We start from the raw sequence: 17,501 nt of genomic DNA, 5'->3' as shown, positions 1-17,501 counted from the left end.
AGCATCACGTTGCGCTCTACTCTGGACCTTCTGGTCGATCCGTATTTTCATTCATTTTCACTATACAGCTTCCTCTACAGACATGATGCTTCCACATTCTTTTATTTCTTTTATACAGGATTTAATATCACTCCGTCGGATGTCCTGGATATTTTTATGCCCAGATTGCGATTGACGCGTCCTAACAACTTCGGTTCCACGGACATGTTTTGATAACACCTCGTTTGTGTACAGTACAGTAGGTGTGTGTGTTCTCCAGACCGTCACCATATGAGCCCTCATAGATGTGAAGTAGCAATGACTCGTGTTCCAAAGCCAGAGCCAGGCTTTGTTTAAGCTTTAAACAAACGCTGTATTTAGCAACATTCAGAATGGGTGACCTAATGGGGTCGAATACTTATGCAGTCATAACATTCATAGCTTTTTATAGATTCACTTTAATATTATGGATTAGTTTGTAGATATATGACAAACTCTATATAGCCAGCTCATTCCATTCTAAACCTCACATGTAAACTACTTGGTAAAAGACCTTCATTGTTAGTAGTTTGGAGCTCAGGGCTGCTCGAGAGACATGTCTCAGTTACCCGGCAACTGAAGTGTCTCTTCAGATGCCATCACGGGGCCTCACGGGCCTTTTGTTCGTAGCAAACATTTAAGAGACTTCCAACATTTAGAAATGTTGTTTAACAGCATTAACTCTTAGCTCTAAGAAGGGATGGACCTTCCAGATACCCTCGAGTCCAAGGATAATTACAGGAAAATATGCAAAAATAAATAAGAAATGTAATGAATTTGTACCACAGCATCATTAGTCTGATCTGACCACCCAATCATGATCAAAGGTGGTACTGATAAATTAAAGGCAGGGTCTCCGATTTTTGGCGTGCCGAATAATAAACAAAAATCAAAACAATCGTGTAGCCAATGAGCAGAAAGGGGCGGGGCTTGTCAATATGTGGCAGAGAGTGTTCAGTGTGCGTGTGTGACATCAGCAGAAAGTGGTTTTAACATCGACACGGAGGATAAAAACAAAGAAAGAAAGAGAAGAAAGACTTACGATAAGGACAAGAAGTAGGACGTGTTAATATAGGATCAGCTTTCCAGCGCTGGAGAGAACTGAAGGAGCAGGAAGTTGGCCACATATTCACAGGTTGGAGTTTCCCGAGTCAATAACTCCGGAGCTAAACGCTGTTACTACACAAATAACACCTCTTTTCTATCGTAGTAATGTAGAGAGGCAGCTACAACCGCGTTTTGTGTAGTAACAGCGTTTAGCTCAGGAGTTATCGACTCGGGGAAACTCCGACCTGTGAACATGTGGCCGACTTTACTTAAGACGCCGAGGCGCTTTTTTCCTTCTCGATAGGTGAGTAACGTTGGTTTTGCTTTGTTACACAGAACTAATATATGCCTTTGTCCTTTACATCATTATGCTTGTGTGGCATTTTTGCTTGTTTGTTTATCTACAATCGTATTGTTCTTCCCTTCAGCTATGATAAAGACACATTTCCTTCCGTTAGTTGCCTGGGTTACGTATGTATGTGTGGGCGGAGCTATCGATACAGGGGTGGGTCCCGTTTGTGTTAGGGGCGTGTTTGCTTTGGTGATTTTATATGTCGACATCGGCTTTCAAAAATCGGAGACCGTGCCTTTGAATAACAGATGAATTTAATTCTACATACTAACAAGACAGTGACTGTCACTCTTCAACTATTAATGTTCCATTAAATGTTATTACAGTAGAATTACACGACATTCCTTAATGAACAAAACTGTAATAATTGGTTTTTGTATGAAAGCAATTCATCACTCCTGGACATGCCGTGTAAGGAAAATAACAGACGTCGGTAATTAGCGATGTGGTAGTAATTACGACACGCTGTCAAATAGGGACAATTTTTTGGACAGAACTTTATTTTGAGCAACTGCAGCAGCCTAAACTAAAGAACAAAACACTTGTACATCAAATCCTAAAGAATGCACATGACCAACTTAAGACATTTGTTCATGTTAAGGGTAAAGAAAAGATCCACAACAACAAAAAGCCTAAATGTAACTAGACATGTTCTTGGCACAAACAGGACTGCATGCACGCTCTACTGAAAACCAAGAGTGTACACTGACAGGTTTAAGTAATCTACAATGAGATGCTTTTGTTCTTTCCTGCCAGCATGTTCATATATGTATTTATTTAATAATATATACACACACTAATATATATATATATATATATATATATATATATATATATATATATATATGCAAATGTCGGCCTTGGCTGAGCACTGCAACGAAAAGAAAACCTTTCGGTTACAATGTGACACAGTGTCATTTACATTCTGTAGCTTGTGGAAAGTCAGATTTATAAATATGAATAAATGACGGACCAAAAGCAAGCAGCGTGTAACGTTAACAAATACTGAAATATGATGAGACGAGGCAAAGGCAGGCGATAAAGTATATAGCGTGCACTAAGATGTAAACACGGAAATAAAACTATTCAGAGAGAGAGAGAGACGGAAAAGAAGAGGGATCAAACCCGAAACTTCGACATTTAGATTTACCGCTTAAATTAAGGCACCGAAACAAAAGCTAATCATGGATCGCAACGTAGTGTTTAAAGTGAAAACGTTTACATTCGGAGAAAATGTTCCATGCGTCCACTGAACGGGTTTCGTTAAAGGTTCTGTCTTGCTGTAAACATCTGCGATTTGCATGTTAAATCACTCACAGTACAGGATGCAAATCGTCGTAATAACAGCGTAGCGAGATCCGTCGTTAAAGGTCACCCATATTTGCCACGTGCAGAAACAGGCATGCGTTAGGAAAATCGTTGAAAAATCTCTTGCACCGCATCATGAGCGTATAATATAATATACCGCTGTAGCGAAAAAACGTCTGTTGAGAAACGAAAATACGGTTTAAATACAGTAACGGAAATCTTACCGATTAATAAATGTAACGAAAAAGATTAAGCACAATGCAAAAAATATCCTTACAGTGCAGCCAAACAAGAAAATATACAAATTTCACAAGAAATCAGATTTTACAATGAACACACATCATTTCTATCAATAACTTTAGACTTGTGCCACACTGTAAATTTTTTTTACGACTACATAGTAGCACTATTATCATCACCGAAAACGATATATTCTTTTGTAACCAAATGGGAAAGAAAAAAAACCAAAAAAAAAAAAAAACAACAGACCATTTTTACTAAACAAAAGAAATGTGCAAATGAAAGTAAACACGTTAAGGAGCAGTCGAGTGACAGCCATGGCGCGATAAAGTGCAGCTAAAAGCCCTATTTGGACCGGGTTCGTTTCTTTACGGGACCTTCTGATGCGTATCCTGTCATGTCCGGGTGGATATAAAGTTAATGTTGGAGGGACAAGTTTCTGTATCAGGGCACGTCGTGGTCACGTGATCCCAATATGCTCGTGAAATTTAACGTGAACTCCCGGTTCATGGCTCAAATTTCTTTTAGAGCTTAAAGGCAAAATTGTTTCACGAGTGTTCTCATTTTCTATAGATGAGGTGATGGCTTTAAAAGAAAAAATATATATCCTATTTTTATCTGTTTAGAGTTACATGTAATAGTGTGACAATGTCCACAAGCTAGTTACTTCATTTTACCTCACCGACGTGTCTTTTTTTTTAAACTCGGTCTCCAAGTTAATAACAAAAATGAGAAATCTGCCATCAGGAAGACTTTCCCATGCTGGGGGCAACAGACTGCAGTCAAATCTTAACCATAGGACGAGATTCACCACCAGCTTAGGGAACTAAATTTGCGTGCCGATGAGTAAAGTGTATATCAAGTGGTTTATAACGGTAGCTGATGTTATACCGGCTCCTTCGGTCAGACGTTAAAATCAGGATTGTGAGCTTCTAATTTATTTGATTTCTCCCGTTGATGCACTCTGAGCGTAGAAGGTACAGAGACTCGTACCAATGTGACATAAGTATGTCGTTGACTAGCGATTTTGTAGGAATCTTGTGTTACACGCATAAACAGGGATATTTGGATGGGACAAAAATCGCCAGCTGTCCGTGGAGCTGGTCTGTAATTTTCTCGAGAAATATATTAACGTGGCCAATCTGTATAATAAAAGGAGAAGGGGTTAATGACGCAATGAGCCCGAAGTAAACCTAATTCCGGCCGAATAGGGGTGCTGAAAGCTCTTTAGCCTTTGAAACTACTTGTACTGGAATGACGTAAGATGCTAGATCACTACAAGTGCCTTCCAATCTGAGCCCTTTACCGTCATGATCATTTGGAAGAACCAAATCATCCACCTTTAGGTGGGTCATCAGAAACAGTTCCTTGCTTTTGTCCCACCCACTACAGACAAGCTAAAACCACAGACAGCTCAGCTGATGTCTTTGTCTGAGTGCCGAAACAAAGACAGGAGATCTTCACCGGTTTGGGTTTCCACTGAACTGAAATGGGACTCCACGTTCCAAGCCAGGTCTGCTGACAGGAAATCGTCCATGACTGTCTGGGTCTCGTTACTGGTTAGAAAAAGGTGGCCCAGGCTGGAGGAACTGGGGACCGTCTGGGTTTCTGTGCTGCTAAGTCTGATCTGGCCATCATTGGAACAAGGCAGTTGCAGAGTTGGTGGAAGAGCAGGAGCCCTGGTTTCGGTCTGGGTCTCGGTGTCTGAGGACTCGGTGCTCATGTTGAAGCTGGAGTGTCTTAGGATGCTGCCTAGAGACATGTGATTACTGGGGTCTAGTAGAAAGTTCAGATCCGTTTGGGTTTGCGTGTCAAACATCTCCAGTTCAAGATCGCTTGTTTGGACCCTGGTGCTGACATCGCAATGATGACCATCCTCAAGGTTATCAAACAGGAAGAAGTCAGTCTGCGTCTCAATGTCCAGGAGCTCCAGAGGTGTGTCTGAGCTCAATCCTCCCAAGGCACTCTCGTCTGTCTGAGTCTGAATATCAGTCGCGTTGAGGAAATCCTCAATGTCAAAGTCGATGCCCGTGTGCTGCTCTTGCACCGAACCCAAGCCCGACCCACAGCTTTGAGCTCCACTGGCCATGGTGTCAGAAAGGATGTTCTCCAGATCATTGAACAGGTTAATCGTCTGAGTCTGATTGTCGGCTACCGTGTTTTGCTGTAAAAGATCTCTCTGAGCTCCAAAGCACAAGGATGATGCAGATTTGTCTTCAAAAAATCCCGATTCTGAGCTCATGGGATCAAGATCATTGGTGCCAAACGGTGCTGTAGTCTGTGTAGAGACGTTGAGCATATCGGAATCAAAAAGGTTTGCACACATTATAGCTTGGTCCATTTGGGTCTTATTTACTGAAGCCGCGGTGGCGTAACTTGTCTGAGTTTCCTTCGTTGTGTTACCAGATGGAAAAGAAATCGGACTCGGAGTTTCAGTTTGTGCCCCAATGGAGAACGTGACTTTGGACCTCAAAGGGAATGTCTGAGTTTGTACACTGACTGGAAGCTGGACCTGGGCGCTCACACTGATGTCAGTTTGAGAACCAGAGGAAACCGAGGCCTCGCTCGCGGGTCCGATATTGACTCCCCCGATAGATCCCTTATTGAGGAATGAAATATCTGTTTGAATGTTGGTTGAGGTGCTTTTACTTCTTGATCCCAGATCGTTACCTGGTTCATCAACTGAGACTAGGTTTTCTAAATAGACTTGGATCCCTGTACTGATGGCATCCGGGTTTGATTTGGAAACAGATGTGGTTTCCTTGAAACTTTTAGTGTTTAACGGAGGCATTACTGACGTGAGCGACTGAGGCATGAGGTGCAACGTACTTACAGAGCCTTGCGTGTCCACTGTCAAGACCAATGACCTCAAAGCACTGCTCTCTGCTGGCGGAAGGAGGACAGGCAAGTGTGCCAGCTGCATCACAGGGACATTGACAAAAGCCATTTTAGGCATGGGCAGGAGAAGCTTATGGAGGTTTTTAGAGTTGACGGAATTGCGTTGTGGTAGATCCGGAGTGCGTGATGCTCCTTCAGCAGGAACTGCTCCTTCGGTGGATTCTGCTTCATAAGTTTGTCCATTAGGCTTGAGATTTGTTGCACTTCGAGAGAGTTTTTCCATTTTTCTTTTCTTGACAGGTGGATACCTAAATTCAAAACGAACAATTAGATACATGATATCATGATATGTGTACAAATGCAGAAGTCATGATGTGTTACATGGGAATACCTATGCTCTTTGGGAACCTCATGGCCAGTTCTGTAGATGTGCGACAGCAGTGCGGTTCGACTTGCGTACGGACAGCCGCACGTGCAGCTGTAGGTCCTTCCGCAATCCTCGGCATGCCTCTTCAAGTCCCATTCGGTGCTGTATCCGTTGCTGCACTTTAGACATTTGTGCTTCTTCTCTGCATGCATCTTCAGAAAATGCTACCCGATATAAAAAGAAGGTACACAGGGTTCAGTGGTCGAATCCAATACCACAGTGCACATGCAGGTCCCTGGGTAATCATTTTACTTACCTGCTTAACCAGTGCAAACTGGGAAAAAGGTCTGTTAGGGCCTCTTGGACAGCCCTCTATCGGACAACAGTAGAGCTTCTGCGAACCTTTCATATTCTTCCGTACCGTAGGATTAAAGATACCCTCCTATGAAATGACAAAAAATTAGGAAACAACTTAAAGACTGAGACAAAAAAATCAAATCAACCCTACTAGGGATTTCTTCATACATTTTTGAAATTTTACTTTGCCTTACTTTGCGTGGAATACCCTCAGATTACACTGTCGATCAGGCTGTACATTAAGATCAGGAAGGGTTTTGCATGCATGCTTCCAGAGTAGGTGCTAAAATCAAGTAGCACAAGCTGTGACTAAACCAAATTACAAATGCTAATGTTCCACAGTCTTATGTAACTAAGGGAGAAGTGAAAAGGTTAATGTACTGAGCATTTAAAAAAAATAAATAAATAAATAAAAATCAAATCAATGCAGTAGTTCAGAGCAGTGGACATTTTGTGCAGCAGGGAACATTTTATTTTTTTTTGGACAGCAAAATAACTGCAGCACTTTAATTTATTGCTATTTCGAGGGAGGACGAGTCTAAAGAGAAAAAGAGCTGAAGTAAATTTAGTTCTAGACCAAGAAAGTTTTGTCCAACCACTGATTTTAAATCGACGGATACACTTTCTCCAAACGTTTTGTTAGCATTCGGGCCGCGGGAATGTGTTTTAGCGATTTTTATGTGGCTTTAAGAAACTCGGAGAGAAAGGCTGACGTTTTCTTTTGTCTTCGTTGCTCTCAGAGTGTGTGAAGGGACAGAGGACTGAACAGAGAGGTAGTTTATAAGCAGAAGCACACGGAATAGTAAAAGTGCAACCGAAGTCTATTTTAATGCAGGTCAGGTCTTTACTCTTTTCGATTATGGCTGTTAAGGGCTACCTTTTAGATGATCGCTGCCCCACTGGATGCGATCTGATAACCAGATAACTTAATTAGACCTGTCTATTGGGTGTGACCCGTTTTACATTCACTGCATGCTGAGTATCAGGGTTGTATATGCAGAGAGAGATATGCACACATAAACTGGATGTGCAGACGCACCCGAGACACAGATTTAAATATGAAACCACTTCAGGAAGTTGGAAACATGGTCATTTACACCCTCGGGACAAGTATTCAATTAGCCGAGCATGTGGCGGCGGCACGATTCATAAAATCGTGCAGCTACAGATCATAAGCTTCAGATAATCTTTTCTACAGAATGGTGTAAGCTGGCAGAAAGGCTACTGTAACTCTGACGAGTGGAACCCGACGTGGTCGTCTGTTTTTGTAGACCATATGCACCTGGAGTTGTGACACGATCCATGTTCCGAGTCGCTTTACTGCTCAACACAGATGTAAAGTGTCGGTCATTTTAGTAACCGAAGCCTGTGAGCTCAAACCATTCCGGATGCTCAGTCTTTGTAGTCTCTCGAGACTCAGGGGCTTTTTACACCTGGTCACTTCCTGCGTTTTCTGTGATCCGATATCTACCCGATGGTAAAAAGACCAGGTCTAAATGTCCTCCGAAACGTTTTGGAGACGGATATAAACCCGATGGTACAAACCCCTTCAGGAGGTGGTCTGGGACGCGTTTCAGATGAAACTGGACAGGTGTAAATGAATGTGGTTGTTTAAGCCACATACATCAGCGCTAAACTCCTCCCAAAGGGAACTACGTCACTCGCAGGTGATCTTTCATCCAGGCGTCTCGTCGGGGCTTAAAACGCGCTGCTGCCTCCGGCGAAAACTCAGCAAACAGTAAACGCTGTTCTTTGTAGCATAAACGTCGGAACGAGTTTTTTTAGTCTTCTTTTCGATCGCATTCTTAAAACCGCATACACCAAAGCATGTTCCATTACAATTACCCCAGAAATGAGGTAAAATATATCTGCATTTTGGGCGGGAGTAGAAAGATCGGATCGTTATCCGATTCGCCGAGACGCGTTGATGTGGCCTAATGTAAATAGAACAGTTTTAACAAATCGGATAGCTATCGGATCAGAGAAAACACACTGAGTGACCGGGTGTAAAAAGGCCTTTAGTGTGTGTGTGAGAAAGTATCCCACATATTAACCGTAATAACACACGACACAAGCCACGGTTCGATCGAAACTGTTCAGAGTTTTGTAGAATACTTCATTCTGATTGGTCAGAAAGTGTTGATTAATTGTCTACATCTCAGGTTTTATTAGTAATAAACAACACAAACTGAACCCTGAAGTGTTGATGTTCGGACACAACGACACAGATTACATAAATTCTCCCTTTTCTCACTAACACGTCATAACGCGTACATTTACATAACGACTCGTGAATATGCAAATTAGGGCGTGACGTCACACGCCGAGAACCAATCACTTCTGGAGCTCTATTTTTGCCCGGAAGTGTTGACAACAATGTTAGCACAGTTAGCCGGCTAGCTTTGTTGTGCGTTATAACTGTTCATTGTTAGTTTAATAAAGCCGTTATTGAGCAGCAGTGAAGCCGCATTAATACGCTATAAGTAAATAAACACCTTGACTCGGTGGGACTTGACCAGGTGCATGTTGAGCGCCGGGGTGTTGGGGAGGATTTTGCCGCATCCTTCAACCGTGCACAAGATGTTGGTCCGCACTTTGGTCAGCTCCGTTATGGACGGTTTAATAATCTCTTCTCTCGGACACGAAGCACCGCCGCAGTCCGACTCACCCGCCTCGGTGGCCGCCATGTTGGAATCCTTCATGCGCTCGCACGGCTTCCCGACTCCCGGCGACGTCGGAGCTGCACGCGCAACCCTCGTATGCAAAAATCTACTTCCGGGTGCGCTTAGCAACGACCACGCCTACTCAGGGTTGCCCTAGCAACCGCTTAGAGTGAAAACAGTTCTATATTCATATCATTTTGTTTCTTTTATTTTTATTTTTTATCACCAAAACAATTACTTAACAACTAAAATAATTATGTACAAATTTGTAATAACAACAATAATAATGCTAATAATAACAATAATAATAATAATAATGCTAATAATGATAACAACAATAATAATGCTAATAATAATAATAACAACAATGATAATAATGCTAATAATAATAATAATAATCCTATTTTTACTATAACACAGAAAATGTTTAAAATGTTTGTCAATGCAAAATATATGTAAAAAAAACTTTAATTTTTCAAAGGCTAGATAATTATACGTTATATTGTTAAACACTCGTTAAAAATATTTGTTATAATCTCTAAAAAGGATCACTGAATAATAATAATGCATGTTTAATAAACAATCTTAATATGTAATTATTTTTGTTAAAGGAGTCTTTTAAAATTTTAGAAAATGCTTACATTTGTTTATTTATTTATTTTTATATTAATTTAATTTTTTAAATTTAATTTTTTATATTAATTAAATTTTTTATATTAATTTAATGTTTTTAATTCTGTAAATTTATATAGAATAATGAATGTTATTTAATTGTTAGGAATATAAAAATAAAGGTGTACTTAAAAATATATATATTTATTAATGCAAATTATCCATGTAGGATAATGAGCAGTTCTGTATGTAATGATCTGATTCTCGAGAAACATTTACTCTTTAAAAACTTGTGTCCTCTTCTGCTAAATCCGCTCATACATACATACATTATTTTTATATATAAAATATTGACTAAAACATGACAAACCACAATAAACACAACAAACCACAATAAACAATAAAAAGTGATTTTATACCTAACTTTTAAAAACTTTTATTTAAAACTTTGTAAAATGGATTAAACATACTTGGGTTTAAAGTGTAAAAAATACCATGTAAGAACACTATAAGAATCACATTAAGTCGTGTGTGCAGGCGTCTGGCTCGTGGCTCCTGGAACTTTCTCAGCGATTACGAAGTAGTTCCTTCCTTTGTGTGTGATGGAGGATAAGAGAGGAGTGACGGGAGATTCAGCCATACCTGTCAGTCAGAAAGTCAGTATTATTATTACTGATTAATAACCTCAGTCATCTCCGTGACTGTGTGAACCACCTTTAAGCCTCATTTCACTTATTTTGCAGCAATGATGTAACTCAGCAATCACAATCACACTGATCCTGGTACACTAACACCACCTACAGGTCATCCAGGTAAATACCCTTACATGCAACAGCTGATTTTTATTTCATTTCTTATTCGTAGTTATTTAGTCCTGACAGAAAGTGATGCTTTAAGCCATGCTACATTCTGCACAGATTATTAAACACATTACATGGCTGGAAGTTCTTTCCATTCTGGAATGCTTGTCAGTTGTTTCCTAAACCCCCCAGAAACCCCTTTACTCCATACACATCTGTTCAGACAGTTTGAAGAAGTGACGTGACATACGGCTAAGTACGGTGACCCATATTTAGAATTCGATCTCTGCGTTTAACCCATCCAAAGTGCACACACACACAGCAGTGAACACACACACACACACCGTGAACACACACACCGTGAACACACACCCGGAGATGGGCAGCCATTTATGCTGCGGCACTCGGGGAGCAGTCGGGGGTTCCCGGTATTGCCAACCCGAGACTCGAACCCACAACCTTAGGGTTAGGAGACAAACTCTCTAACCATTAGACCATGACTTCCCCAGTTTGACAATTAGTTTTTATTTTAATAAATGTTTTGGAGTGAAGGCGTCTCAGGAGCAGAACTTTGCAATCTCTTGTCCAATATGGTGGAGCTGTTACTATAGAAATGACAATATATTAGAGAGCGTGCAATGATATAAGTAACTATAACACTGTAACGAGAAGCTGCATAAAGAAAAGAAAGAAAAGAAAAGAAAAAGAGAGGCTGGAACTAATTTACTGCAAGGTTTTTCTACAACAAAAATAGTTTCTATTAACAGATAAAAAGCACCAGGTCTTCATCATGAATAAAACAAACATTTCTGTGGTACAAAAGGATTTAAGGATGTCAGGACCGTCGTAATGTAAACGTAATGTTTATGAAATCATGGTTGATGATGTTCCAGTGACAGTAAGAGATTTATCCCTCACTGAAAGGGTTTGTGCGAGACAGGAAGCAGCTCACCGGTGGACACGCAGTGCCGCAGGGACTCCAGGAGGTTTGGGCTGGAGAACTTGACCACGCCTCTGAAGAGCTCGTCTCGGTCACTGAGTGTGTCGTTGCTGCTGCCTCTGTACCTGGTTTCGAGCTGAAGAGACGAAATCTTGTTTAATTTGTAGCTCTAAAAATCTGATCGATTTACTCAGCATTAATTTGATATGTATAAGTGCAGAAAACGATCAATCTAATAAAACGTTTTGCTGCCAAAATCCATTAAACAAAAAATTTTTGTTTAAAAATTTTAGGATTTCTTTAAACAAGATTTTTAAGAATTTATTTCTTCCTTGCTGTGTAAGTCCTGAACTGTGAAAAAAAAAAATAAACAATGATCATCACAAAAAAAAATCACAAAATAATACACTAAATATTTTAGCCCTGAATGTTATATATTTATTTATTTATTTATTTATGGACAATCCATTTACTTTTTGATAACAGATGTCTATTAGACCCTGTGGTACGACATGCAGAGGAGGTTAAAAAAGCTGTATGATGTCTTTCACCGTCCCAGCTTAGTATCTTTCGTGAGAAATTAAAGGCGTCTTCGCTCTCGTTCTGACGGATGTTTAATGTCATGATGAACGTTTCTTCCTCACCTTGTACACAGCCGTTTCCAGTTTTGGCATCGCTCCGTCACCGAAAGCCTCACAAGCCATCTGATGTGTTCTCTCGGCCAACTCGGCATGCTCCTTATCGATGTTAGGATCTGTACACAGGAAAATAAATAAATAAACAAACAAACACGATCATCCTGAGATCCGTCACTAAACAGAAATAACGCTCAGTCTTGATTCGTGATTATAGAAAAATACATATAAAATGTACACACGCGAAGGAGCAGCGTTCCTTTCCTTTAAGGTCCGTTCCTGATTTGGGAAAACCTGGAGGGGAAAAAAAAAAAAAGATATTCAGGACGAGTAACGAGAGGCATAGCTGAGAAATATGATGATGATGATGATGGAGAGAATATCGACGAATGGTGATAAATGATGTCTCAGGACACTTGTTTGGTTTGAAGCAGTTGATTAAAAAGTGGAATAATTTTTGTACTGAATGTTTTTACTCTAAATGGAATTCTAATATTGTTTGTGACGCTTCAAACCTACATAAATCTTTCATTTTTCCAGGAAAAAAACAAATTCGATCCGATCTTATAACGAACGGAAAAACAGAAATGAAAATGTTTGGATATAAACTCGTACTTTACTGTATGATTACTATATGCATTTTATTATATTTTCAGTGTAAATACATTTATTTAGTTTTTTTTTTATTGACAGTATTTCCCTGAATTTTATCTTTGCTAAAAGTTTTTATTTATTTATTTATTTTCAAGAGTCGTAATCTTAAAGGAACAATTATACAGGATTCATATCTATAGTAGTTTTTCAGTAGTAGTATCATAAAAGGAAAATAAATTACAATTATATTAATATTTATACATAAAACAATGTGTATATATATATGTGTGTGTGTAAATATTATTTTAAAAATATTAATTATTAAATATTATATTAAATATGTTTTTTTATCATTTCTAATAACTTCACAGCTTAATTTGTACAACATCCGCTTCTCGTACACTACATACACGTGTCTCGTTTTAGATCTGTTAGAGTGTAAAAATATTAAAAATAAAACATGCGTCATTAAATTTCTAGAACTCGATGAATCTTTGTCTTCTTCTTCTTTCGGGTTTTCCCTTCAGGGGTCGCCACGGCGAATCATCTCTCTCCACCTATCCCTATCTTCTGCATCCTCAACACTTGCACCCACTAGCTTCATATCCTCATTAATTACATCCATATACCTCCTCTTTGCCTCTACCAATATACTCACTCTCCCTCCTCTGAACATGTCCAAAACATCTTAATCTGGCCTCCCTAACTTTGTCCCCCAAACGTCCAACATGAGCTGTCCCTCTGATGTACTCGTTCCTAATCCTGTCCAAGCTCGTCACTCCCAAAGAGAACCTCAACATCTTCAGCTCGGCTACCTCTAGCTCTGACTCCTGTCTCTTCTTCAGTGCCACTGTCTCTAAGCCATACAGCATGGCCGGTCTCACCACTGTCCTGTACACCTACCCTTTGGTTCTCGCTGATATTTTCCCATCACACAGAACTCCTGACAGCTTTCTCCACCCATAATTGAATAAATAATCCTGAGAGCTTCACCTGCTGATATTGCTTCATGAGCAGGTCTCGCATGGCGGTGAGGCTCCTGCCGCTCAGGTGAGCCTCGTTTATGGTGGTGTGTCTGGTGGACAGAACTAAAGCCTGAGAGTGAGAGCGATAAAAAAGCGGTCAGATTCTTACAGACAGATTTACACTACAGTGTGTAAAAAAAATCTTCAGCTGATGAAGATGTGAATAAAAAAATTAAAAAAAAAACCTGATAGAGAAAAGGCTTGTGTTTGGCTGAGAGATTGAGGATAAACACGTAGGGAGTCTGGAGGTAATGAACAGCGTAAGTTGGTTTCAGGTGGTTGGGTTTGGTGAGATTATCACCCCACGCCATACGGATCCACACAGCGCCGTCGTCCTGCTTCCTCATCCTGATGGATACCTGCAACCGCAAAGGATCATGGGTAAGAACCCGAGCAGATACTGAGATCACGTTCATTAATTAAAATAATAATAATAATAATAATAATAATAATAATAATAATAATAATAATAATAATAATAATAGTTTTCTGTATGTAGCGCATTTCCACAGTTCATCAGCTAACAGACATCAGGGAGAACATGAATAACAACAATAAACAAACAATAAACATCAAAAAACAACCATCAAAATGCCAAAAATGAACCAAAACAGATTAAAACAGTTTATATTACAATAACCAAAGTACAACAATGTACCAGACGTTTAATGAACTGAATCTGAAATGAGACAAAAAAATAATTCACACACACACTACGGGCAATTTTCCAGAGATGCCAATCAACCTACCATGCATGTCTTTGGACCGGGGGAGGAAACCGGAGTACCCGGAGGAAACCCCCGAGGCACGGGGAGAACATGCAAACTCCACACACACAAGGCGGAGGCGGGAATCGAACCCCCAACCCTGGAGGTGTAGGCGAACGTGCTAACCACTAAGCCACTGTGCCCCCCCCCCAATTAATATTACACATTAATATTACACAATGAAAGAAAGAAAGAAATAACGCATGAAAAGAAAAAAAAAAGAAAGAAAGAAAGAAAGAAAGAAAGAAAGAAAGAAAGAAAGAAAGAAAGAAAGAAAGAAATAACGCATAAAAAGAAAGAAAGAAGGACGGGAAGAAATAAGTATCATCCATCCATCCTTGGCCTAAATACCGATTAAACCGATACCGAAGTCAATATATTTTCCCCTTCTACCTCAGAGAACACTTTTACACTTTATTGCCATTTACTTCATTGTCATTTGAGCCTTTTACCTTTTATGGAGTTTTGTGGGCGTCACCAAATGCAAATTAGCTATAAGTGAAGAAAAGCAGCGGTTTTCCCAACTAAATAATAAATAAAGCCCGTATTCTTATTTGGATTGTTAATTTCCTTCACAAACAGATTGTAAAATAATTAATTTTTAATGCCTTACGTGTTGGACGACTTCCTCTAAGTGAGCTACAAACATCTCCTTAAACTGGGTGAAATCTACAGAAACGGCTTCATCTGTGGAGAGAGAAGAAAAAAACACACAAATGTTCTCACTGACACTGTTTTAACTCAGTTTGTTCATGTGATAATGGTGCAAATGTGATCATGATAAAAAAAAAAAAAGATACCTTCTGCTTCAGTGAGTTTAAATGCATGCCACGTTCCTTGATTCGGGTTCTCAATGTGATCTGATAAAAAAAAAAATCAATCAGTAAACAGTAAAAATACCAAAATCAGCATCGACACTGCGGCACGATAATGTAGACATAAGTATTGATGCCTGGTAAGAAAAAAAAATCTGAAATGTAGGAAAAGTAAAACCGATGGAACGAAAACATGATCAACAAACTAACATCCGGCTTCAAGAAGGAAAAATCTCACTCACAGATAATTTCCAGCTTCGTCACGTCTTTTAAACGCAGTCTGCTTTCCTGAAGGTAGAGAAAGAAAAGTAAAAAAATGGCTAGAGATCTCCAAAGACCTGACCAATGATGATTTCCTCTGGCGCGTCTGTTCCATGAAGATTTTGGACCTCCACTGAGACGAGGCCGACTCCGTGAGGATCCTGAGGCATCTAGAGATCTACCAGCTTCAGTTAGACTCTGGTATACTAAAGAGGAGATGCCGACTCCATGTGGTCTTTGAGGACAACAACCTCCTCATCAACACAACATTGATCACTGTTCAATAACAATGAACAGTATATTTATAATCCAGCGTCACCCAGATGAGGATGAGGTTCCCCTTTGAGTCTGGTTCCTCTCAAGGTTCCTTCCTTTACCATCTAAGGGAGGTTTTTCCTCCTCCAGTCACCCGAGTCACCTCAGACTTTCTCATCAGGCATAAATACATAAACATTTAAATATATTTAATATTAATCTCGAATTTTGTATTCTATTAGTCTTTATATTATTCTTTATAATAACCTTTTGTTCTATGTTTATGTTCCGTAAAGCTGCTTTGAGACGATGTCAATTGTAAAAACAGCTACACAAATAAACTTGAAATGAATGGAATTGAATAACCAGAGCGACTTACATTATATTATTTTTTATACAACTGAGTCATTGAGGGTTAAGGGCCTTGCTCAGGGACCCAACAGTGGCAGCTTGGTGGATGTGGGATTCGAACCTACAACCTTCTGAGTTCTGGCCCAACGCCTTAAAGGTGGGGTGTCCGTTGTTCGAAAGCCAATGTTGACATTTGAAATCACCAAAACAAACACGCCCCTAACCCAAATGGGTCTCACCCCTGTATCTATAGCTCCGCCCACACATACATAGGTAACCCAGGCGACTAATGGAAAGAAACGTGTCTTTATCATAGCTGAAGGGAAGAACAATACGATTGTAGATAAACAAACAAGCAAAAATGCTACACAAGCATAATCATGTAAAGGACAAAGGCATATATTAGTTCTGTGTAACAAAGCAAAACCAACGTTACTCACCTATCGAGAAGGAAAGTTCTCTCCAGCGCTGGAAAGCTGATCCTATATTAACACGTCCTACTTCTTGTCCTTATCGTAAGTCTTTCTTCTCTTTCTTTCTTTGTTTTTATCCTCCATGTCAACGTTAAAACCGCTTTCTGCTAATGTCACACATGCGCACCGAACACTCTCTCCGCCCATATTGACAAGACACACCCCTTTCTGCTCATTGGCTACTTGTTTTGTTTTTGTTTTGTTTGGCGGCCCGACTCAGTTTTCTGAAGCGTTTCTCAAACAACGGAGACCGCACCTTTAACCACTGGGCTGCGACATGCGTGATGACGTCACACACTGTTTCAGCCTATAGATTATTAGATTAAGTGTAAGAGTTTTTTTTATAAGTCAGTAAAGCTTTATAGAGGATATAAGGTTAGGTTTGTGCACATACCTCACATTTAGAGATGATATTCTCCAAAAGCAGCCACTTTGGTTGTTTGTAGTCCAGATCCTGGAGCTGCTGTGATGATAAACAGCCCCAGGATCTTAAAGAGCTCTGGATCTTTTTACTGCTTAGTCTTCTTAAAATCCGCTGTAAAAGAGCCCGAGCTTGTTCGTCCATTTTAGAGCTTAGTTTACCGTCTAATTTTAATAGTTTAACGACTTTAAATGTACCGGGAGTCACAATAAAAGAGGCGCAGCAGCAGCACAATCAAAATAAACCGCCAAGACTCACCAACGGGTTTGGGATTTTCCTGCTGGTTTGAGATCAGTTAGTCTAACCCAGGTCGTGGGTTTAATCGCTTTAGATAAAAACACAAAACTGATCTCGAATCAGTG

The 17,501-nt window shown here is 39.8% G+C and overlaps 2 protein-coding genes and 1 long non-coding RNA gene across 3 annotated transcripts; 1 reads left to right on the top strand and 2 right to left on the bottom strand.

The window, feature by feature from the left end:
- Window positions 1–1,894: 1,894 nt before the first annotated feature.
- Window positions 1,895–9,334, bottom strand: atmin (ATM interactor). The gene is made up of 4 exons (XM_027154860.2): window positions 9,023–9,334; window positions 6,487–6,612; window positions 6,195–6,394; window positions 1,895–6,111 (listed from the first exon to the last, which is right to left on the bottom strand). The coding sequence occupies exons 1-4, from the start codon at window positions 9,227–9,229 to the stop codon at window positions 4,380–4,382; spliced, it is 2,265 nt and encodes a 754-aa protein (XP_027010661.2). The 5' UTR covers window positions 9,230–9,334; the 3' UTR covers window positions 1,895–4,379.
- An 876-nt stretch (window positions 9,335–10,210) lies between these two features.
- On the bottom strand, window positions 10,211–17,430 carry cenpn (centromere protein N). Its single transcript, XM_027154869.2, has 10 exons — window positions 17,113–17,430; window positions 15,621–15,666; window positions 15,364–15,423; window positions 15,177–15,250; window positions 13,982–14,155; window positions 13,765–13,866; window positions 12,420–12,471; window positions 12,187–12,296; window positions 11,555–11,678; window positions 10,211–10,444 (listed from the first exon to the last, which is right to left on the bottom strand). The coding sequence occupies exons 1-10, from the start codon at window positions 17,281–17,283 to the stop codon at window positions 10,323–10,325; spliced, it is 1,035 nt and encodes a 344-aa protein (XP_027010670.1). The 5' UTR covers window positions 17,284–17,430; the 3' UTR covers window positions 10,211–10,322.
- LOC113647886 lies at window positions 10,317–11,661 on the top strand. The gene is made up of 3 exons (XR_003441762.2): window positions 10,317–10,458; window positions 10,546–10,614; window positions 11,527–11,661. It is a non-coding gene; the product is annotated as an uncharacterized LOC113647886 (long non-coding RNA).
- Window positions 17,431–17,501: the final 71 nt, after the last annotated feature.

This window comes from Tachysurus fulvidraco, chromosome 13 (assembly GCF_022655615.1).
Source record: "Tachysurus fulvidraco isolate hzauxx_2018 chromosome 13, HZAU_PFXX_2.0, whole genome shotgun sequence".
NCBI lineage: Eukaryota > Metazoa > Chordata > Actinopteri > Siluriformes > Bagridae > Tachysurus > Tachysurus fulvidraco.
Note: the sequence above shows the minus strand (reverse complement) of the source record. Positions and strands in the feature narration are given on the sequence as shown.